Raw genomic sequence first — 24,334 nt, 5'->3', positions numbered from 1 at the left:
GGAGGACTGAAATGTTTTCCGAAGGAATTTGTTAAGTAAGACGGAATGCCATCTCATTAAGGGGAAAATTTATTATACATTCGAGAGGGGTTTAATAGCCATAAAACCATCATCTTGCACAATGAATAGTCTAAGCATGTTTAATAAACTGGTGCATGGGCACCAGTGCATATTAATGGTGAGAGAAGTGGGGGCTTACATCCTTCATGGCTTTGCCTTCTTGCTTATGTATTCTTGGGAGTTCCGGGGTGAAACCGTTAAGTACTTGAACATACTTAAAAATGCATTGCAAAAACCCTAATGCATTTTATATAGTTTGGTGGCAGCTGCAAGAGGTTATTTCAGGTGTATTTATCACCTGGGGGAAGCAGGTGGTAAACTTCAGTTCAGGTATAAGAGCATAGTCCTGACTGCTCATGAGTTCTTTCTTTCTTTCCCAATGCCCTGAAAGTGCTGCACAAATTAAGACAAGGGTTTCACACCGCTGCTGGCTGTCCAAATTCAGTCAGTGATGTTCCATTGATACCCCACCACTAACACACACACAGAAAGAGAGCACATTCGCCTGAATATGGAGATTGTGTGAAATCCAAAGAAATGCTGTGGTTAAGTACCCACAATCCACATGCATCTCTGGGAACAGCACTTTATTTGTGGACTATGAAGAGGGTTGGTTGTTAGGCAAGAGCCTGAAAGAAAACAGTCATCACAATCAATGTGCGGTTTGGCTTACAATGGTGTGTCCCTGCTGCTGTCAAATCAAGCCTTGTAATTGTCGCCCATACCCACGTTATTCGTTTTGCTAAAGGTGACCAGGTTTACCACTTACACCCCCAGAGCCTGACTCCCATTCAGAACCTGGTCTAACAGAATTTGCGATTATCTACTTGACTTTTAAGAGGTATGAAAATTAAGCAAACCAGAACTTACCAACAGGACGGAAAGGCCTAGTTTAAGCATTGTTTTGCATTTCATGTACTGCACAGTAAATGCAAACAATACCTACATGCCTGGGATCTCTTTTACTGTGGAGGAAAAAGAGCAACAACAGCTTCACTTTCAAAAGCTTATTTTAATGATTCCAGTACCACCGCCATTGATTTAAACAAGGCATTCTTAGGCATGTAGTCATAGGTTATGTACAGTATTTACAGGATTTATACCCATTGCTGTGCAATAAATGGGGGGACATCACACTATACTGCAGATGAATCCTGTGGAGAGAAATAAAACTGGCACATGGAACCCCATCATATTCAACAAAGTCCCTGTCACAGCACAGGCACAGATATTCTATTCTATATTCTGACCCGGATGTTCATCTCCTATGTTCTTGCCCTCTTACTTCCCTGTCTGGGTCATACCCACTGATAATGGGAGGTTCTCGTGCTGTCTGCATTGCAATGGTCTTTCTGTTTTAGACTATAGCCCATCATGGATATTCATAATGAGCGAATCAGAAATCTAGCTTTATCTATGATAGAGACAGCACTTTCAATGCGAAACACACATCTGCAGTACAGAGAGGAGATGTTCCACAGTGTGTCCTCACTCACCTGATTGGCTCATCCTAAGCCAATCAGGCGCGTAGTGCTCCAGGCCTTGAAAAGCAAACATATCTCACCAGTGGCTCTCCATCAAGCACACCGGCGTAAGGGTGTTGAGAAAGTTTCTGGTACATTACATATGGCTTAGAGGACTTCATGTTCAGCTACCAAGACTCTGGAGAAAAGAGAGTGAATCACTGCAGACAGCCCAATGACCTCACTGCTGTGCTGTAAACTACCAATCTGTAACGGCAAAGGACATCCCAAAGTCATGAGGTGCAGATGGCACAAAGGAATACAAATGATGGACACACTCACTTGGCATTCACTTATCAAGCTGCTGCTGCGACAAGATCATTACAGCAACGACTGTACCCCTAAAAGACCAAAAATGTGCTTTTTTTGTTTGAAATAAGACCCATTGGGTGGTTCTTTGTTGAGAACAATTGTACTGTGCTTTTCATGGCTGTAAACAGCATTCTTGATCGGTTGAGCTCAGCATTCTATCCAATAGTCTTGCTTTTTATTATTATTCCTTTAATGAAATCAGGCACCTGCACCTCTACACAATAATTTAAAATCACACCATCTAGTAACAACTTTGCTCACAAAATACACTTTCATATTTCCAGTTACAATATCTCGGCTTGTAGTGAACTAATGTTAGGCAAATTTGTAGACAAATTTTAACACATATTTTGTATGTGTTAATGTAAGGACACTAAACTAATGTTAACATTAGCCATATTGATTTGTAAAAACCAATAGGTGACTGAGGTCTTGGCTAGTCAGGAGCCAATGAAAATTCTGTAAAGTGTTACAGCAAATCAGGAGCAATACTTTTCCTAGCCAATTAGAGCACAGCTTGAAAATATCCTCACATAAAAGTTCTGTCTGACCTTTGCTTTCCAGCCAAATAAAATGCTGTTGAGAGGACAGCTTGCACAGTTCCTTCAGAACCACACAGTACAACATGGTGTGTTTCGACCCCTGTCTCATGGACAGTACAACCCAATGGAAGATCATCAAAATCAACACTAACCTTAACACCAGAATGCCTAAAAACCTGGGCAAAAAAACCAAATAGAATCTTTTGATTCCCCTTGAGAGGAAGTAAAACTGTTTAAATGTAACAGATGGCCACATATTTGTACCTTCCCATGACTGAAAACTGACTGCTTATACTAGGATTACTCCAAAGCACATAGCATAAGGGCCAAGATAACAAATAAAACACCTACTGCCTCTGTGTCCAACATCTAAGTGCTGATATTTATTCTTGTATGGATTCAGAAACTGGTCTGTGTATTTAAAATCAAATAGTATATGTGAAATTTTATAAACATCATCAGTCCACTCAGACTGACTATTCTGTAAAATGCAGTTACCCAAAGAAGATTCCGTAAGGAATGTCTTTTTTAAAGCTTTTTGAACATCTGGTTATAGACCAGATAACTGCAACAAAAGATTGCATATATACACAAGTTGAAAATTGGACCATTGCACATTTTCTCTTAAGACACATTAGTTCATGTACAGGACATCCCTTTCAACATTGTAAGACTGCTAAAACTCCATCAATACTTGCAAGCAAAACCATACTTTCATTCAATCATTTCATACAAATATGTCTATACCTGTGTGTGCATACATACACACACATTCAGAGAACATAACTGTTTCTCACATGGATTACAATAATAGTGTAAGACAGGACTTGAAATGTGTATAATTTAAGAGTTGTATACTACACATTTCCAAAGGGTAACAGATACTGGGCACAAAACCAACAAAAGCATATTTGCAATCTGAAGCATTATGTTGTGAAATGCAAACCAAAAAAATGCATCTTTATTGTGCAGAATGTCTTCAGGTCTTTTTCTGTTGACATGCTTTTTTCTGGCTTTGTGTCTGATGCGAATTGGCCATTCTGCGGTATAACACTGTCACTCAGGGTTTACAAATGCACCCACCAGCTTCCTCGTCTGATCTGTGTGTTTGTATTATTCTCCTGTTTGGTACTTCATGGGGTACAGGGGCAGGCTTCAGCTCAGGCTCAGACTCAGTCTACCACAAGCGACTTTAATGTACCTGATCTGAGTAAGCTTGACTTCTTTTCTCCCCCTTACACAGTTTCATGAGTTCACTGGTGAACTGAAACAACCAAAATAAATGTGCAAGAACTGGGAAAAAGTGGCACTTAAAGTTAGGGACAATGTGAATTACAGCAAGACTGCGTACATTTTAAGGGCAAAGCCAAATGGCAGACAATATTAATAACTTTACAGTATTCACTTAATACAATAATGAGCCCTTGGATCATTTCAAATACGTAATATGCATGAGGTGTATAAGGGTGTGGTATTTACATCACGTTACAAGCATGCAATTGCACGATACATGGTACATTTACAGGTACTTTTTGGTGTTGGCTAATTTTTCTTTTCTTGAGTTGAAATGTAATTTTTGCTGTGAATACCAAACGCTATGTAGAGTTTCCTATATTTAATATTTATCTTTACATATTGGACAGTTGAAGTCCATCGCAATGAAAAGAAAGTAAATCATTGCCAGAGACAGACTCCTAATGTAGGAGATCAAAACTGAGGTACTGGTGTAATGTTGTGCATAGCAAAAGGGCGCTGTCGTCACAGCAGCCGTGTCTGCTCCTTACGCCAGTTTCACGGGCCAGAGAGTGGCGCATGATGTCCGCTCAACGCCACGCAGACCTTCTCGCGTCCAGCACCAGAACCTGCCCGGGCCCGGTCCCTCACAGCCTCGGAGCGTCGTAGCCCTGGAACCGGTTCAGCCTGTCCGGGTCATCAGACGCCATCTGAGAGAAATCTCGGAAAATGTCCTGATAGGTCTCGTCGCCTGCAAGGAGAGAGATCCAGATGAGACGGCTTTGTGAGACCTCACATGCACATCCACACAGAGCCGACAGAGCCACGCAGGCACAACAGGAAACATGACTTCATGCAGAGAACCACATTTCAATCACTGAAACAGACATGTTATGGAATCCTCCAATTAACAAGGTGCTCAGCAGTACATTCATGCACATGATTGTAAGACACACGCACTTGCACACACACACACACACACACACACACACACACACACATATATATACATACACACTCTCACACGTGATCACACGCGCACACACACGTACGCACATGCACGCACACACACACACATATGTGATCACACGCGCGCGCACACACACACACACACCCATACATACTCACACATACTCTCTCTCTCTCTCTCTCTCTCTCTCTCTCTCTCTCACACACACACGCACACACACACACACACACACAGATGAAAGATCGGTAGATAAAGGCATTCGTACCTGTGAAAGCATCAAGCAGCTCAACAGAGAAAAGCAGCATTAAGCAGGTTAGCGCTCAGAGAAGGGAGGAGAGCAGAGCAGAGAGAGGCCCCACAGCTGATACTGATACTACTGATACTGCACCCTAGAGCTATAGAAGCGACCAAGTAATCCCTTAACTAATCTGAGACACCGAGTGTCTGAAAGGTAATCAACAGTGCTAAATTAAATTCCATTATTTCACCCACGGGATGCCATTAATGCCATTCATTTGGCCAGCGGCAACAGTCTTGTGTGTTCCATGCATATTCATTACGACGTTTATAAAAATGATGTGAGAATGATTTAGTAATTTTAATAATTTTGAGCACTTATAATAAAACTTCCTAATAATTACAATAATAACTATAATAACCTAATTTACTGCAATCACATCTCAGATGTGATTGCAGTAATGTAATGCTGAGACATTATTGTTGTGTCACAGCACAAAACAATGTTGTTGATTAAATTTACAGAAAATCTTTGGTATGGATGCAGCCAAATTAGAAGAAGAAAAAAAAAAACAACCCACAACTTTCACCTTTGCTACCAACCATGTTGTATTTAAAGTGCAGGATTTATGTACAAAAATACAGTTGCATTTCCTCTGGAGAGCAGAAAAGGCACAGACTCCAGAGAAGAAGAAGAACAAAGACCAGGCAACAGAGGAATGTATAGGAACAGAAAGCATGTCGAAATCTTACACTCCAGCAACCGTCTCTCATCAACACTGTGCAGAACCATCACACCCTGGCTTTGGGTCTTGATGAACAGTAATGATGTTCATTTTGGATAAAAGCTTGTCTATAATGTCAGATAATACTGGACTGAATCTGGTTCTGGTTCTGTCCGGGACAGCCCAAGTCACTATAATCCAACAGCATTCATACACTATACTTTCAAATGCACAAGATACCCATATCTCTGTATTCAGTGACTGAATCAATCTAACAGTGTTAACAAGACTCCCAGTGATAACCACCTCGATCCTTCACCTGAATAATCTGCGTGATCTTCAAATGTACACATTAACAAATACAAATGTGCTGCCCGCTTTACACGGGCAAATGAAGACGGGTATGTTGTGGCAACAGCAGTGAATGTGAGGTGATGGTGCTCCTTTTTTTATTCAGGTGTGAATTAAGCGGTACAGGGACACTGCCCACACATTACACGTGCACTGAATGCAGCGCTTGCTGTGGGTTCACACACCTCCTCTGTTGTTCCTTGCGACTCAACAGACCCTTCTACACTAACAAATCACACTTTAAAAACAGGTACATACTGGAGTGTTTTAAATTAAACAACATTTCAGTGCCTTAAACTGTCTGTATATAACACGAAAATGTATCTTTCAGTGTACGTCAGAATATGTCAGGTAACTGAAACGGTATGATTTAGTGATATATCCTGCTGTATGTTCAGTATCTGACTCTGTCCAGTCAAGCAGCAGTGTATATTTCTTTTTTCCCTCCATTGGGGTCAACGGGCCATTGACTATGCACCTGCATATGAAGTGCCGAGGCAAGTCATATTCGCTCCTCCACTGCGCTGACTCACTGTTTCAGTGGCTATTATACACACTAAAGCCACACAGCGCACTACAGGAGACTCAGTGCTGATTGGAGGGTTGGCACATCTCTCACTGATAACGACTCTTTAACCTTATCTTAGTCAGCGAATGAAACAGCCTAGCCTTGAGCTGGTCTGTGCTATAGGGCTTAGCCTGTCCTCTGCGCAAGTGTCTTGGCTGCCTCTTGGGAGTCCAGTATATGCACTTCAAATAAGAACAGCAGAAATGGCTTCAACTACTGACATATTGATGTTTCTTGAATGGAAACTCTATGGATGATAGAAGCTCTGCTCTTCTACCGAGAGACCACAAGCAGCACCATCAGCTCTCTCATGTAAACTGATGTAATCAGGACTGACACACACTTACTTACAGAGACAAGCATGTGTCCAAGCCCATTAAGTGACGCACCCTTCTATTGATCCTCTCCTCCCTTACGTATACTCATGTGGTCTCAATGCTCCCCCTTGTGGTCGTAAGATAGTATGACAGGAGAACTCATGGCCAACCCTCAGCCTGGGCTGTCTCCATAAGGAGCAGCATACCCCTATCAAATCTGAGACACCTGTCTGGCCTCTCAGAACAGCCCTGAGCCCTTGGTGACATTCAGCCAGCTCTCCAGCTCCACCTATTGCTAGGGATAAGAATTTGCTCCAGACACGTAACAGAGAAGTAACTCATTTCAAAAACAGCAGGGCACACGGGTATTACCACAAGTGTGAGATTTCTGATAGGAAAAGAAGCACTCGGGGTGTCTCGGTGCAATTCACAGAAACTGAAATAAACACAGTCCTCATACATCTCACGGGACAATCTAAACTGCAGCCTGTGAAGTTGAAACAGCTCTACTGCATTGCAGACCAGGTTACAGTCACATCAAAGGCCCCTCAGTTCCCCACATGCTCTAAATGGGACACAATACTGCACCCCCCGACCCCCCCCCAAGGAGAACCATCTGGCACCTAATGAAGTCATCACACCACAGGAAAAAAAAGGGCTCATGTGTACTTTGCTTTGGATGAAAAATGACCATGACCTCATGCCATGAATGGTGACACAGCACACTGTGAGAGTCTATACCAGCTGGCATAGGTGTTTATGGACACTTATGTAGTGCTTATGAAGGTGTTATGTAGGTGTGTAGGTCCCTTCATAGAGCTTATTACAAAAACAAATGGATGTAACTGTAATAGCCTTCATTATTAACTTGCCTTGCGCAGTGCTGGGAAACAGCGACTTCATTATAACACTGAAATAAAGTCTGTCTTTCTAAAAGTACAACAGTACTTTCTGGCCTTCATTGGAAAGACTTCATTATATCATAACGCACTTCCTTATTTTACATAAAAATGTACTCACACACAAACAACTGTACAACTATTATGCTTAAATGGTTCGAAGTGGACATAAAATAAATAGTTAAACGGCCTCCCATATTATACATAGAGAGGAATTTCTGTAAGGTTAGAAACAAACATATGTGCGATAATGAGGAGGATAAATATGGACTGTTCCTAACTTCATAAACCTGACTACAAGAATAAATATGTAGGAACCACAGAAATGCATAATATAGCATGTATGTGTGTGTGTGTGTATGTGTGTGTGTGCGTGTGTGTGCGTGTGTGTGTGTATGTGTGTGTGTTTTTGTGTCTGTATCCATGAAGGTATTTGGTTACTCCCACAATGCAATGCCACTGCAGCGTCCTGCCCCTGTGCAGTAGGATTGGCCAAACAGAACAGCTCTGGCCACCCAACAGTCACCGCTGATTGGTTGCATATATGGCTCGGGTCACACAGGTGACTCAGCAGCACCACGTGACACATGTACTGTGCAGAGGGCACAGATCCCTCCGCAGGCCCTGGCTGACGTCGTCCAGGGATGGAAATGGCAGCTCTGACACCGGCTCTCACCCCGGGAGAGTCATTTCCATCCCTGCTGTCTCTAAAGGGGCCGCCTCGGCCGTCGCCGCGGGCGTTGCCGCAGGCGTCAGCGCGTGTCTGTGCGGGGGTTCTATGGCTACGGCTCCTCCAGCTGCAGGCTTATGAACTCCTGCATGCACTTGCGGTACTGCATCTCCGTGTGGCTGTTGCTGGAATATTGACCTGGTTGGCCGTACGCTCCCTCCGCCTCCCGCATCTCCTCGTTCATCTTGGCCAGACGCAGCCTGTCGGGAGAGGAGGAGGAAGGGAGTGAGAGAGAGTCTGAGAGTCGGTTTTTCCACTGCCGTCATTTCACCCTAGCCCTGGCTCCGCCTCCGTCGCTTTACCTTACCGCTGGTCTCCCCATCACTTTAGTCTATTGCTGGTCTCTCCATCATTTTCCCCTACCACTGGTCTCTCTATCACTTTAGTCTGCTGCTGGTCCCCTCATCACTTTACCCCAGTTTTGGGCCACCCATTACTTCATCCTTTCCTATCATGGTGCGGGCAGAGCTGTAGGGAGTAAGTGTGCTTCTTGCAAATGCATCACAATAGCAAAAACTGGGCCTTAGACAAAACCGCAGACAAAACAGAGTATTTGTCTGCGGTTTACGTACAACGCAGTCATTTAAGATGAAGGCCAGAACTGAGATAATTTTGATTTCAGAGTAACACTGACACCTGCTGGTTACTTTTTAATAGTTTATCCCATCCTCAAAACAACCAACTGCAGCGGATACAACATTGTGCATTGTATTCCCGCGAGTTCACTGTACAGCACAGACAATGCTAGTTTTCATCTTGTTTAAACACCTTGTTGACCTCTGAATCTGCTCTCCGGGTGAAGTTAACACTCACAGCGTTACGATGTCAGCGTTGGCGGCGTCCACGGCGATGGACAGGGGGCTCTTGTTGTCGATGTCCACAGCGTTCTGACTGGCTCCCCGCTTCAGGAACAGGCACACCTGACTGGACAGAGAAAGGAGACGGATGTCATGGACGTCATGAGCAGCTACACTTCCACTGTGACAGAGGTGCAATTCAGCACGTCTCTAACAGGAGGGAAAACTGGATCACGTAACTGCATATCTCAATAACAAATAGACTGGAAGATATAGGTGTGAAGGAGAGCCTTCGCCTCCCCCTATAAACTAGATCAGAGTTTCTCAAACCTCTCCTGGAGTACCACTTGTCCTGCATGTTTTAGATCTCTCCCTGCTCCAACACAGCTGATTCAAATACTCAGTTTGTTATTAGGCAGCTTCAGGAGTTCGTAACGCGCTGATCATTTGAATCAGCTGTGTTGGAGCAGGGAGATATCTAAAACATGCAGGACAAGGGGTCCTCCAGGAGAGGTTTGAGAAACGCTGAACTAGATGTTAAGTGTGTGTTAATCATTTTTAATTGTTCACCTGGTGGTAATTTGTATGTAATTTGTATGTATTTGCTAACAAGCCACACCTGCCTAATTGAAGGCTGATTAAATACAGGTGTGGATGGAAGCTCATTTTGTTCCTGATGTCAGTTTGTGCAGGCTGGTTTCTTTGCCTTTGTTTGTTGGATTTTAAAATATATTATTGTTTGAACCTTTGGTCGGTTCTGCTCATTTGACGGGAGAAGTGTTGGCCAGCTTCTCCACAGCTGGTTGGGAGCTGGTTGGGATGCTGTGCTGAATGAGTAGGCTGGCAGGATACCACAGCGAGTGTGTTGGTTGGTTGGGATGCCGTGCTGAGTGTGTTGGTTGGTTGGGATGCCGTGCTGAATGTGTGGGTTGGTTGGGATGCTATGATGAGTGTGGATTGGCTGGGATGCGGTGTCGGGTGTCCGGGTTGGTTGGGAGGTCTCACCCTGTGTGGCCCAGTATGGTGGCATGGTGCAGGGGACCCCGTCCCCGGATATCCTGCTGGTTGACATTAGCAGCGTTCTGGAGCAGGAACTCGCAGGTCACCAAGGAACCCTGAAACAAACAAGTGCGCGCACACACACACACACACACACACACACACACACACACACACACACACAGAGGGCTAAGCTCAGCCACCCCAACAAAACAGTCTTACAGAAAAACCCTAAAAACATCCTAAGTTTCCTGTAAGGTTTCTTTATTGTAGTAGGAAGGTTAGATAGATGATGGGCATCAGTTGGTGGACAGGTTCTGGTCATCAGTAGGTAGGATCTGGTCATCAGTAGCTAGGTAATAAAAGGACAGATAATGACATACCCCCTGCACAGCCTGGATCAGGGGTGTTCTGTTGTCGTCCTCGGCGTTGACCCAGTTGACGTCAGCGCCGTGAGCCAGAGCCTCGGCCATGTCGGGCAGACTGCGGGCACACGATGCCCAGTACAGCTGCAGGCCGGGCGAGTACTCCCTGGGCTCTGAGAACACGGGCGAGTCTCTCCGGGGCAAGGGCAACGGGACGGGCGGCTCTGGGAGGTCTGAAACACAGCCATTCGCTCAGTCAACCTGTCTATCAACCAGCCTGTTAACTGATCAAGCAGGCTATAAACCAATCAATAAACCAGCAGACCAAGCAATGAAGCAAGGCGGTTACTCAATAAACTAACGCATCAGTATCACATAGTCAACCATTTGATCTACGAATCGGTCCACACACCTGCCTCACCTGCTTCACTCAGGCTGTTGTTGGAGGGCGTGGATGCCAGCATCTCCCGGCTGCCGTCCGCGCTGTTCTGAATGCCGCTGTCTGCACTCCTGACTGCAACACAGCAGAGAGGGCACCCTTCACTCCCAGCGGCCACTCTGTCCCAGTCTGTGAGGAGCTACCATGTGGTGTCAGTCATATCTTTTTCACACCATTCAGAAGTGTCTGACTGTGGAGGGCACAGCAGTATGATCAGCATGAGCCCCTCTATGTCTGACAGCACATGGTAGCCTCAGTGACACCCCAGACATGGTAAGAGATGAGTGCATGAAACACAGCCACGATGACACAGGAGGAAGCCTCAGTGTTGAGAGGAGGATCTACTTGAACCTCCATGAAAGAGACACATCCAGGAAGCACATGGAACCAGCCGCACCAAGCTCAGCTGCTCATAGGTGGGGGGGGGGTACGAATAAAGATGACAGACTGATGAAAGCACCAATGACAACGCCGCGTGCATAGAGGAGGGGGCGGAGAAAGCTGTGACAGCGAGGTACTTACTACTCCGCAGCTTCGAAGACGTGTCAAAGTAGGAGAAGAGCGAGTCTAGCTCATCGGGACAGAAGAGCGAGTCTCTTCGAGCCTCCTCGCCGCCGGCGGCAGCTAGGTGGGGTCCGGGGTGCGGCGCGGAGGGGCGGGGTTAGTAAAAAACGCGCACAGCAGGCCAGAGACAGAGGAGACAGGGGAGGGAAGGGGGGAGCAGAGGGTTTGACCCCCGCAGAGAGAGAGAGGGACAGGATAATAGCACCAGGGTGTTAGTCTACAGGCCAAGCTTTCAGAAGCGCCTTGTTACTCAAGCAGAAAGGAAGCAGCCGTTTGACAATAGTATAAGTGGAGTGTGATGGCTCCAGCTCTCCGCTGGTTGGCACGAGTCACTCGACCCGGTGGGTCTCACCTGACGCGTTGGAGGCAGGGCGCATTTTGGGCGTGGGCGGGGGTGGCCGGGGGGGCAGGTGCTCTGAGCTGCTGCTCAGTCTCCTCTCCTGCTTAGTCAGAGCCATGAACTTTGACCTCTGCTCCGCTGGGGACGGTTTCCGCACAAAGCGCTTGTCGACATACTTGGCTCTGATGTAGGCCTCAATCTCCTGTCTGAGCAGCGAAAGGAAATAGGAGTGGATCTCAATAGCTTTGTTTGGAGTCCTTGAACAGGCTCCAACGGCTCCTTACCCAGAAGGCTGTGCGGTACCTGGAATCTCCGGGTTGAGGCTTCCTGGCACCCAGCTCCTCCCTCTGAGCTTCATAGATTTGGTTTATCACCCCATTCCCCAGCTCACACATCAGCTGAAGACACACAGCCCACACACACATCAGAAACTCAAAACCTCCTGAATTTCCACAAAAATTCCCTAGGTTTCCATTACTGGAATTCATGTCTTTAAATGCCCTGATGTTCCAGAAATTACATGACTCATAGGAACATTAATCAGACAACCTGGCATGGTACCTTTAATAACCACACAAAATACAGCTCTCTTTAACTATAATGATAAAATGTTTCAAAAAAGATATGCATCAAAAATAAACCTTTAATTAATCATAGATATCACTGCATTTAGTCTATGTATGACATTAATAAGCCTGGATGTCTGCATTGATGTCTACATTAATGTGCTCTTTTACGGGAAGAGATTCTCAACCACTGTGACATTTATTATAACCTTTCAATTATTTAAGAAGAGAACAAGAATCAGGGCTTTTGATTGGCACTTACAAGGCAGTTATTAAAGGCCAAGTCATAATGCTGTGACTGAACGGTACACCATATATCAATTTTCTTCATTTAGCCACTATTCTATCTCAGCAGAGATAGTAGCTCTTTAGCAGAGCACCAGGAGCCTCTACAGGATGTGATATGTATGATGGGGTCGTTTCTAAGGCGTATGAAGGGGAGCTTAGTGCGAGGGATCAAAAAGGGGTGACCATTCCTGTTCATGCATACTGCTCACCTTCAGCAGCTCCGGCTCCCAGGTGTCTAACGTCAGGGAGCGAACTTTGGAGAAGTGGACCCCCAGACTCCTGCAAAAGGGAAGAGAAAGTCGGAACGGATGCAGAGTTCAGCTCAGACAACAGTCAGTATCATTCAGAGCTTCACTACCACTGGGATTTAATGATAAAAACAGCAGTGTAAAGGGGAAGGGGAAGACCTTAGCCCAATGGTTGCTGGTCTGATTCCCAGATGGGGAATGACACAATAAATACCCAGAAGTGTGAATGGATGACATGTAAACTGTAAATGTAATTTAATCTGGATAATGGCATTGGCTAAGCAAATAAAATTTCCAGACTGAAGTTATTCTGCAATAGGACTTTCAGTGTGTCTACACAATGTTGTCAGAGTGGCATAGCCTGGATTCACCATGCACACTCCCCTTACCTGACTCCTCTCTCCAGATCAGACCTGGGCCTGAGAGGAGGCTGGCTGTGGCAGACAGTACCTGTGGATGCCGGAGCACTCGATACACAGCGTGATGCCCAGGTTGATGCTGGCCCAGCGCGGGTCAGCCTGGCCGCAGTCACAGCAGTAGGCGTTCCCTGGGATGGCCTGGACCCTCTGCAGAGCGCTCTCCCCCTTCAGGGACCTCTCCTTGGGCTCGCCGCCTGAGTCTAGGCTGCCTGTCGATGTGGATGACTTCCTGTCCAGCTTCTGCGGGGTCATACAGGTAATCAGCACCGTAAAAAGCCCTGCCCACTCAGGAGAACCACTCAGAGCTCTCCTACCCTCAGCCCCACCCAGTCGAAAACAATCTCTCAGAGCTCCCCTATCCCTGGCCCCGCCCAATCAGAGCTGAGCTACCCACAGCCCAGCCCACTCAATCTCCCACTTGCAACAAGACCAAGCAACAGTAACAGCAACAGCAGCAGATATGTTAATATACAAGGAGCGATGGGAGATGGCCATCTCCGCAAGGGAAAGCCCACTGACCTGGGCGTCCTCTCCCTTCTCCCGGAAGGCAGTGGCGATGCTGCTCTGAACGGCCTTGATCCAGGCCTGCCTCAGCTTCTCTGAATCTGCCTGCATCATGCAGTTCCTGGGGGGAAGGGGGGGGGGGACAGAGTGTCTCCATCAGCCTGGCTCCAGAGCGCTCTGGCTAGCTGGCTCCGCAGCAGAGCAGGCCCTGAGGCACCGATGGGTACTCACTTGGTCGGGGACACCACCTCGAAACAGAAGCGGCGCTCAACGTCCTCACACTGTTTGACCGTGCAAAGCCGCAGATCCTCCACCACCACCGTGGGGTTGTCCTGTCATGCAAGGACACACACAAGTAAGCACTCACACATAACACATGCCTCGCGTCAGTCAATTTCATTCAATGTGCACTGTGCAATGTTCAATCTCAAATCTTGAAAAAAGTATTTTTTTTATCGTGTGAGGGGAACAGACGGTTGTCTTACCTTGAATTTCTTCTGGTAAACTAGCTGATTATTCTGAATGGAAAACCAGCGCCTGTAAGAAAAGAAAGGACTGTGGCATTTGTACACATACACAAAAATGGTACTTTAGCAGACGACACAGAACCATATCAAAAACAAGAAAAAAGAAACGGATAAACTTAACGATCACGTTCTTTGCAAGAAACTGCTTAAAAGGCAGCTAACATGGTCCTATGTTTAAGAATTTACCCCAGGGAAAGTACTTGGATGGACATAGAGTACCAAGCATTTAAATGACATTGTTGGGTTCTTGATAACTCCAACTGATCACTTCACTACAGTTTCTTTGTGAAGAATGAGGAGGATCCTCAGAGAGATTACTGCATCTGTCAGGGGATAATCAAATAATTCTACCTCAGGCTAATGACACTGTGTAGTCATACAGACATTAAGGCAGCTCAAAAACTACCCATGACATCACTTCCTGTCCCCTTCTCACACAGAACAGCACTCTCCTGAAACTGCAGTCCTGACTCCTATCACAGTTTTATGCCACCATCCAATTATTACTGTGTAACTCCATCGGAGTCTGGACTGAGCTTTACCGGCAGCGTTGCACTGGAGCACCCACAGAGATATGAAAGCGCCGTGTTTAAGTTAGGCCGTTAGAAATCAGCCTGGAATCACAGCAGGGATTCATCAGATGAAACGATCAGCGCTTGAGAGATGCATTAAGGCAGTGAGATGAAAAAGTACACGTGAAACAGAGACTTTCAATGTGTCCTCATTTACACAGGAGATGCGTCACCACTGGGGACATGCTAATGCTAAAGAAAAAGTTTTCTTTATCTGCCATCAGCTGCCCAGATATCACCCCATGCAACTCTGTCTTCTGTGGAAAGGGGGTGGTATTAGAGTTGGCCATGAGAGTAGTGAAATAAGGTACAAGGTATTGATCCACCATTATCAGGTCTCTGGAGTAACATGTACCTCTCTTTAAAGAACTGCACTCAGAAAAATGACTTTTGATCAAGTTCCATTTTTCTTAAACAAACGGTTCATGTCACATGAGGCTCGTAACTGGCCACTGTACATGACCGGAGAAATCATTAAAGTGAGCTCAATACAACATTAAATAAAGTCATGTGGCTCTCTGTTCTTGTCAAGTGCATTCAGAAGGCACGCTTTAAGGAAGTTATTGTAGTTTCTGACTGGTGCATGGCTTGATAGTTTGGTCTGTAGTGGTGATTGGACACCTAATCAATGGTGTCATTAGCTATACGCTGCTGTACCCTGTTATGCGTGTGATGTCATCGCACAGTAGCAAAGGGCTTACAAAGGTGCATTGTGACATCATTGTGTGGGTGGGGCATGTGTGACACGGAGGCAGTGATATACCTGTTGTGCGCTGCCTTTTTTCTGTCATGTGACAAATAGGAGGCGGAGCCAAAACATGAGGGAGGTTCAAACAAAAAACACAAACACACAAGACAAAGAAACAGAGTGAATGTGTGCATAAGCCAATGGTGAGAAAATGCAGAAACAAAGATGAAAGCAGGTGAAATAAAACAAAGAGAGGATGCCCATCTCTCGATACAGTGGCACACACAAAACCTTTGGTGTTCTTTCGTTCTGTTACATTACATTACACTGTTGGAGTCCAGCAAATGCTCTTATCTGGACCAACTTTCATAGAATACAATTTTTACATGTTACCTATTTATACAGCTGGATATTTACTGAGGCAACTGTGGGTGAAGTACCTTGCCCAAGGGTACAGCAGCAGTGCCCCAGTGGGGAATCAAACCAGCTGCCTTTTGGTTACAAGCCCTGCTGCTTACCACTGTGCTACACTGCTGCCCCTTTTTACCATTTTTGTTACTTTGCTCCATTCCTTAAACTCAAATTTAAATCTCTAATGGCTTTCATTTAATTGTAGTCCTGGCATAGAACAAATGCAACTGTGGATTACTCTGCAAAATCCTGAAGACTGTCGTAAGTCCTGTTTACAGGGTAACACTGACTGTAGGCGTTGGTGAACCAGTCCTGATCTTGTCTTTTAGATAATTTGTCTTTGACGGCCAAGTCAGCTGATGTGAAAAGATGCACGCAAAAGCGTAGGAGAACGGAGTGATGGATACCCATGTGGAGGTGTGGCGTTGGCCGACGGCAGGGTCACTGACCGAACAGGGTCCTCCTACCTGTTCCATGTTTTGAAGGCGTTGCTGGCCCTCTTGAACAGGTATCCCTCCATGGCGATGCCGTTGTCTGTGTCCACATTATACTCCAGCTTGGTGTCGTCATTCGAGAAGTCCTGAGAGGGGGGGGGCAACGGTCATTCTGTGCTACAAAGGCCAGTGTTTAGTCACAGCAGCCACCACAGTTTAGGGACTGCCACACAAAGCACTGCCTTTGCCAAGAATGTGCAGTGTATAAAACTCATATATCACCTCAGAAAAGCCATAACCTACAGAGATATAACCAAATACCATTCCCTACATTACGGTGTAGACAAAGAAATTTTACCATCAAACCACATCACCAATAACATGTATAATCAATAACCATATCTGCACCCACACTAGTGCAAAACCAGCATTTATCTCCTTATATTTTGGCAGGGTTAGACAACAGATATGTAAATAAGAATCAAAACATTGTACAACGGTGCGGACAATAGGAAACACTCCTCGGCTGTTAATCCCTAAAGGCAAGCCTTCACAAATAACTGAGAAGCAGTGCCTTGTGGGTAAATTCTGCTTTAAGGCAGCCCCCTGCACGTTGTATGCTGATGCCAGAGGGCCCTGTCGAGGCTGCTGGGGGGGGGGGGGTTCGGTGACTTTATCGGAAGGGAAGTCTTGCCCCCCCGTCATGTCCTCTCTGCCCCCATGAACCAGCTCACTGTAATTTAGCCTCAGGGCTCAGAGACAGAGAGAGAAATACTCGATCCTTCACACTGGATCTTCCCAGGCTGTCTGTATGACTGATTTGCAGGGCTGGTCAGCATGTGGGAAAAGACAGGGCTATAGCCTGCTTGTCGGTTTGCGTGCGTGTGTGTGTGTTTGCGTGTGTGTGTTTGTGTATGTGTGTGTGTGAGTGTGTGTGTGCGCGTGTGCACTTACACATCTCCTTTTTAAGGTTTTATTATGCTTTTCTCTTTCACATTCACACAGAAGCAAATTCTACAGTCTGTTATATATATAAGGCATGAACAATACATACACGCATAATAATTCATAATAAATACATAGAAAATCACTTATTTATAATATATATATATATATATACAGACCCCTTCCTATATATAGTCTGTCCTGTTGCCTTTGTTCCACTCCATTGCCCCGTGGCACAGCAGCAAGTGTGTGCCAGACAGCACATGTAGCTGAAGCTGCTGAAGATTTCTATGGCTGTCTGTGTGTGTTAGTGTATAAGGAGCAGCCTGGACATGCTCCTGTCTCAGGGCATCTCAGTCTCTGCTAAAGACGCCAGGCCTCCGTATGTGTGTTTGTGTGACTGCGTGCATGAATGCACAAATGTGTGCCTGTATGAGCATGTGTGTGTGTGTGTGTGTGTGTGTGTGTGTGTGTGTGTGAATGTATGAGTGAGACTGTGTGCATGTGTGTGTATGTGTGCGTGTGAGTGTTTGCATGCCTGCATGTGTGAATGTGTGTGCGTGTATGAGTGCGTACATGCATGTGTAAGTGTGTTTGAGTGTATATGTGAGTGTGTGTGAGTTTGTGTGCATGCATGAGCATGCGAGTGAGTGTGTGTATGTGTCAATGAGCGTGTGCGTGTGTGTGTATGCACATTTGTGTGTTTGAATGTGCGTTTGTGGGTATGCGCGTGAGAGTGTGCATATGCGAGTTTGAATGTGCGTGTGTGTCAGTGTGTGAGTGTATATGCGCGCATGTGAGCATATGAGTGTGCGCACAAGTGTGTGAGAAAAAATATGGGTGAGTGTACACGTGCATGAGTGCGTGTGTGAGTGTTTAGGGGCAAAACTAGTGCTCTGTGGTCCTGGGGTTTCTGTAGTTAGACTCCTCCTCCTTCAGCCCTGAGGTGTGTGAAAGTCATGGGTGTGTGTGAGTAACACTGCTATGGGCAGGTAGCTAGAACACACTCACACCCCCATCACAACCAGGGCTTTCACTGACACAGCCTCTCCTGTTAAACACAGCACAGAGACAGCCTCTCCTGTTAAACACAGCACAGACACAGCCTCTCCTGTTAAACACAGTGGAAACACAGCCTCTCATGTTAATCACAGTGAAAACTCAGCCTCTCATGTTAAACACAGTGTGTTTACAGCATTCGACACTCCTTTGGCTGCTTGTAGCATGTATTTCCATGTAGACCATTAAATTATGCAGGTTACAGTAACCCTTCACTTGAGGTGAAATTACAGTTCCACCAAATGTTCATTCAATCCCCTCCGTAAAGGCACGCTGTTCAGTCTGCCTGATCCGTTTCCAAAGAACAATAATTTAGGCGCAAACTTACAATGCACACACTAACATTTAGTAAATGACAGCATCAAATTGAGCACTGAGCATATATATGCTAAAACAAACATATATATGCACAGTTAACTAAAATCAGGCAAACTCGTTTTTGTGACATGATGGATGATAAGCGAAAACATTAATCAATTATTGGATTGGAGTGTATGACTAAAAATGGATCAGAATTTACTATCTCATTTCTACAGCACTGCACAGTACAGTGTGCTGGATGGAACTACGAGCAGGACTACTTCCTCTGCAGCACACATTGGATGGAGCTGTGAGTGAGACTAGTTCCTCCGCAGCAGAAAGACTCAGAGAAGCAGGAAAGAGAGCTGAAAGGGGGAAAAGGACTTACCTGCAGAGCCGCCTGAGAGCACAGGAAAAAACCGAGAGAATCAGATTAGAAACTGCACACAAAGCAGAGAGAGATAAAGCGTGAGAGAAGGAGACGAAGTGAGCGTGTGACTGTGTGTGCGTGAGAGAGAGAGAGAGAGAGAGACAGAGAGAGATAGAGAGAGAGAGACAATAAAAATAGCATCCTACTGAAAGAAGGACGTGCTGTGTTTTAAACACTAACACTCAAGGGCAAGTGTACTCTAGATGCTGGCACAGTGAATGGGCACACACACAAACACAAACACACACACACACACACACACACACCAGCCTCAAAAAGAGCAACACCCCACAACCCCTTTAAACCCTTCCCTCATGCATAACACTGCCCCCACGCCCCATGTTAAACACTGACACTTCATTACACTGCACTAAGCGCTCCCCCGCCTGGCAAAGGAGACTCTGCCCAGCTATACCTCTTCTTTCCAAACATCTAATCAGCCTAAGTAACACTGCCCCTACATTACAATAACAAACAGTAGACACCACAACAAATCACTCAAAGATCCAGACACAGTGATGGTACCCTGTGCCTTTTCCAGCACAATCCTCCACAGCCAAGAGAACAGTCCACTATTGCAGTGACCGCCTGGTAAGATCTGGACTGCACTAACCAGTGGATATGGTGGAGAAAAAATATTCTATAACATGATCATGAGCCCTCTAATCAATTCATTGGATCAGTATTTGTATGCTTCCTAATTAACAGCAAAATGAAGAGGTTTACTATTTATTATTTCTTGACAATATACACGAAGAAGAGCCGGAGACCCCTGCTCAAATAAAATAACTTATGATAGTATTCTGAAAGTATGAGTGAATGCAGCAGGTCATTAAACAGTAAAAAGTGTTTATATTGACTCATAAGATGTTTTGGGAAAAAGCAGGGCTGGATACTTAGATCATTAGTATGCATGACCTTGAGGGCCATATTATTATTATTATAAAAGGAACATTCCGGTCAGTCCCCACCACCCCCTTCCACACAAGTCATGACCTCACTCTACCACCACTCACATGATGGAGATGCATGTATAATCAGGACTGCCCATGACATGTCAGAATTGTCTTCACCATCACAGAAGGAAAAGAAACTCCCACAACTCAATGCTCCTGCCACTGGCGGTGAATGCTGAAACCACGGTACCCAGTGTCCTCACATACGTCTCAGTGATGTCAAAGATCTCTCATCCAATCAGAGGCAGAGAGAAAACTCCAGTGCTACAGGAAGAGCAGCATGCTGCTGAAGGCACTGTAAGCACATGTTCTTGATGAGTAAAACCAGAACGCACAGCGCTCCGGGGGGCAGCGGGGATGACAGTCACACTAATGCAAATGACCGGGGCACTGCTGCTGTGTTTTAGTCAAGGGGGTAGGGTGGTGGTGGAGACAGAGGGGTCTGAAGGGGGGGGGGGGGGATGCAGTGGCGGCAACTCTCCGAAGCGCTGGCGCTCCCCAGAGGAAACGAAAACGCGGGTCAAACGCTCCGAGCCGGATGGCGTAGCACCAGCGTACCGGGCTGCGACACGATTAGGCGGGCATGGAAAGGCATGCGCGGGGTGGCTATTCTTAGACCCTGGGCTTGAGAGGGGGAGCATGTAGGGCCGTGCCCCCCACCCCCGCTCTGGCAGGGCGCGGGGAGGGGAGGGCAGGGGCAGGTGTGGCAATGCAGTTCCATCCCCTGGACGTCTTTGCGATCGTAAAATTCAGAGCACGACTCATAAAGATGCACTTTAAACTTCACCAGCTTACAAGCACTTAGGGCACAGCAAGAGCAGCAGCAGCACACAGTGATGGGCATTTCACCTGACAATGAATATCTAACAGAGGCTCGGAAGTCAATTTAAGCCTTTGGGAAAAGAGTCAACAGGCACATTAAAAGCACTTAAAACAATAAAGCCCAGAGACAGTGTTCATCTGAACACAAGTAAGAGGACTTGTTGTTATGGGGCACAGGGGTTAGGGAGCCCTTTGTTAGCGGACATGGGTTTATGGGACAGAGTTAGGGCACAACATAGTTAGGGACACAGTGAGTTAGGGAATAAGGAGCTGGAGAGATTTAGGGAGTACAGAGTTAGGGGACAGGTGTCACAGTCAGTAGACATGAGTTCAGGTGAAATGTCTGCGGTACCTTCTGTTGGATGGTGGAGTGCTTCTGCTCCATGTCGCGCTTCTCTTTGGCTGCGTCCACCACCAGCTGGTCCAGCTGGAACAAACACAAACATCCAATAGGTCACGGCCCTGCAGGTACCGAGGGCGCCACGGGGTAGCCAAGCCAACGCATACAGCTCTCCAAATCGTTCTGCAACGTTACAGCAACGTTAACGTAACCTACACGTACCGGCTCAGACGGAATGACACTCGTGGAAAGAATGATAATGTGCTTGACAGACTTACAGACACTGAGAGTCTGGTTCAGTTATAACATTTCTAACAGATCAGCTGCACTCTTACCTTTTTTACCTTATAAATCAATACAAAAAACATTAACTTGAAGCTGGTTACAGCAGTGGATAAACAGACAAATGGATAGATAGCACTGTATCTATCAACCAACCATTTTGCCTTTTTACTCACCAAACTGGAATTTGGAAACAATTCAAAGTACTTTCCGGAGTGTTATAAGTAGTGAGGCAGCCAGGCTAATGGTTATATCTGCTGCGAAACGTTTTGCTGTTTCTCAGTAACACCAACAACAGTGAACATGTGCAGGGCCCTGAAAGCACCTGTTTAACATCACAGGTCCTTTCCCATAAACCTCAGACCACATCTGACCATAACAGTCAAACCGGGCCGCATAGTGGAGACTGTAAAAATGAGTGGATTTTTCAATGAAAGAAGACTTTCACAGCAGGGAATGTATTCAGTCCCTGCTGTGAAACACAAGCATTCCCTTTTACCAGTGCCTGAACAGAGCTCTTTGTGAGAAAGTGTGTCTGTGTTATTGTAACTTACTTTCATAAGTCATCATTATGACATGAGCTCTATAAGCACTGTCAGGCCTGCCTGAAGCACATACATTCAGTCCTGTATAGGCCATTCACTATGCCCCAATCATTATTTTACACATGAATAAGAACCCACAGTGTGACTTTACCAAAGACAGTTTAAATATGAAGGGCTATTCTCTGAAGATGTATAATTAGTGTAACTTATAATACTCTTCCAAATCTCTTGGTATATCTAACTGGAGCTTGAAATTAACTGAAGAGTTATGTAGAAAAAGCCAAATGCTATATGACAATGGCCCCCAGGGAAAGTTACTTTTTTATTTTTTTAAGTGCATCTACTGCGGAGTATGATCATTTTCTACATGTTGATGACCTTCTCTTTCGAAAACTAAATGACCTTTCTCATACCCTCATCACATCGTACAGTCAAAGCAGAGACAATGATAGTTGCCTTCTCTGTCATCTGCTATCACTTCATATCTGCTGTAGGACAGCCATGTTTAAATGGGGCGCATGGTAAATATATCAACCACATGCCTGGAGGCTTTGCAGGAACTGTCTTTGAAGATTAACTGTAAAAACTGCTGGCAAGAGGGGCATTCCCACACAGCAATGAAATATCAGCTTTGTGTAAACATGTATCTGCTGGAAAATAAGGACAGTCCATTAGGTCCAAGGCAGCAAATTTAGACCTGGGGCAGGATGCAATAGCAGGTTGATTACACTAAAAACATTATATGAATCTATAGCTATTTGATCTAATCTAAAAATACATTGTATTACTTTCTTTGTAATGGGCATACAAATATCCCAAAGAGGATTAACGTTTGATGATAAACTATGAACAGAATCATAACCTATTTTATTTGTTCTATTTTTACTGCATCCAACACTGAAACCAAATCTTAAGGCAAAATGCTCTGAACATTCTGTAAGACAGATGAGGAATTCTTTAAATTTTTCAAGTTCCAACAATGAAGAGTTTAATTAAGAACAAATACTGAATGGGATAAGAAGGGGATAGTACCCTTTAGATCAATCTGAAAATTCATGCTTTCTACCAGATCAACTTTTTAACAGTGCTCTGTATGCAGAGGGAAGGATCTGTGGTTGTTCAAATGAAATCCTACAGCCTTGAAATGAGCTGTAACTTTCATATAAATGTAAGCTTTCATAACAGTACAAGAGCATTAATAATGCCAGGGGCCCAAAGGCTTACAGTACCTGTCCACCCAGCTCATTCATGAGAGGCTGCAGTTCACTGAACAGGTCATAGCCTTGGTGGAAGAATGTCAGGTGGGCATACATAAAGGACAGCATCTGCGAAAGCAAAACAGGACATCATTCCAGTGGCCTGAGGGACACGGCTGGAGTAGCAGGCCAGTGGGTTCCAGCCCACTGTGTATTACACACATTACACGTGGAGTATTGTGTCAGGCTTTCAGAAGTCGGATATTCTTTACATTGGATCTTCATGTAAAAAAAGCATTTGCTAAGCCTTGCTATTTAGATGGAAGATGTTATTATAAACAGTGCTGATAATTATTAGCAGCATAATTTCAAATTTTGACACATTACATCTGTTCTGGCTATGTGAATATTCAGAGTAAGAGCACAAATTCTGCCAGAGCTTGACAAAAATGCTGTGATGTCATTTTTTTTTTCCATAAAGTCATGGAAATCACATACAAATAATGGAACAGGAATCTTCCGTCTAACGTCCTAGTGTCTCTGTCTGTGGGCTAGGGATAAGGGATGTCTGGGTTTTGATACACAGCTCTCCAAGTCCCCAGATTCACTCATGCTCCTAGGTTGTAGAATACTATGCCTATCCAGGCTCCCTTCCCTTTATTTTAAATACATTTATACCATTATTATATAAATGTACACATTATTGCATTATTGTGTTATTCGTATACTGAAAGTGTGGTTGTTTTGCATAAGGAATAAATTGCCTTTGCACAGAAGGTGTTACTATTCCTGCAGTGCAGTGTTCAAGTAAGCCCCCCCGCCTACAATAGA

The 24,334-nt window shown here is 45.2% G+C and overlaps 1 protein-coding gene across 5 annotated transcripts in view; it reads right to left on the bottom strand.

The window, feature by feature from the left end:
- Window positions 1-1,071: 1,071 nt before the first annotated feature.
- si:ch211-168b3.1 (arf-GAP with coiled-coil, ANK repeat and PH domain-containing protein 2) overlaps window positions 1,072-24,334 on the bottom strand; it is a 44,949-nt gene continuing 21,686 nt past the window's right edge. Inside the window, exons 8-26 of one of the 5 annotated variants that reach the window (XM_036553748.1) lie at window positions 23,537-23,632; window positions 21,493-21,567; window positions 19,321-19,332; window positions 16,662-16,774; window positions 15,859-15,879; window positions 14,482-14,533; window positions 14,228-14,328; window positions 14,012-14,117; window positions 13,524-13,732; window positions 13,035-13,104; window positions 12,275-12,369; window positions 11,984-12,177; window positions 11,590-11,691; window positions 11,050-11,142; window positions 10,647-10,861; window positions 10,270-10,379; window positions 9,281-9,391; window positions 8,606-8,667; window positions 1,072-4,421 (exon numbers count right to left, since the gene is read on the bottom strand). In XM_036553748.1, the coding sequence (XP_036409641.1) occupies window positions 4,318-4,421; window positions 8,606-8,667; window positions 9,281-9,391; window positions 10,270-10,379; window positions 10,647-10,861; window positions 11,050-11,142; window positions 11,590-11,691; window positions 11,984-12,177; window positions 12,275-12,369; window positions 13,035-13,104; window positions 13,524-13,732; window positions 14,012-14,117; window positions 14,228-14,328; window positions 14,482-14,533; window positions 15,859-15,879; window positions 16,662-16,774; window positions 19,321-19,332; window positions 21,493-21,567; window positions 23,537-23,632 (1,941 nt within the window). In that variant the 3' untranslated portion in view covers window positions 1,072-4,317. Of the gene's footprint in view, window positions 4,422-8,605; window positions 8,668-9,280; window positions 9,392-10,269; window positions 10,380-10,646; window positions 10,862-11,040; window positions 11,143-11,589; window positions 11,692-11,983; window positions 12,178-12,274; window positions 12,370-13,034; window positions 13,105-13,523; window positions 13,733-14,011; window positions 14,118-14,227; window positions 14,329-14,481; window positions 14,534-15,858; window positions 15,880-16,661; window positions 16,775-19,320; window positions 19,333-21,492; window positions 21,568-23,536; window positions 23,633-24,334 lie in introns of all 5 variants that reach the window. The other 4 variants (XM_036553749.1, XM_036553752.1, XM_036553750.1 and 1 more) reach the window with 4 other exon arrangements.

This window comes from Megalops cyprinoides, chromosome 20, assembly GCF_013368585.1.
Source record: "Megalops cyprinoides isolate fMegCyp1 chromosome 20, fMegCyp1.pri, whole genome shotgun sequence".
Taxonomy (NCBI): domain Eukaryota; kingdom Metazoa; phylum Chordata; class Actinopteri; order Elopiformes; family Megalopidae; genus Megalops; species Megalops cyprinoides.
Note: the sequence above shows the minus strand (reverse complement) of the source record. Positions and strands in the feature narration are given on the sequence as shown.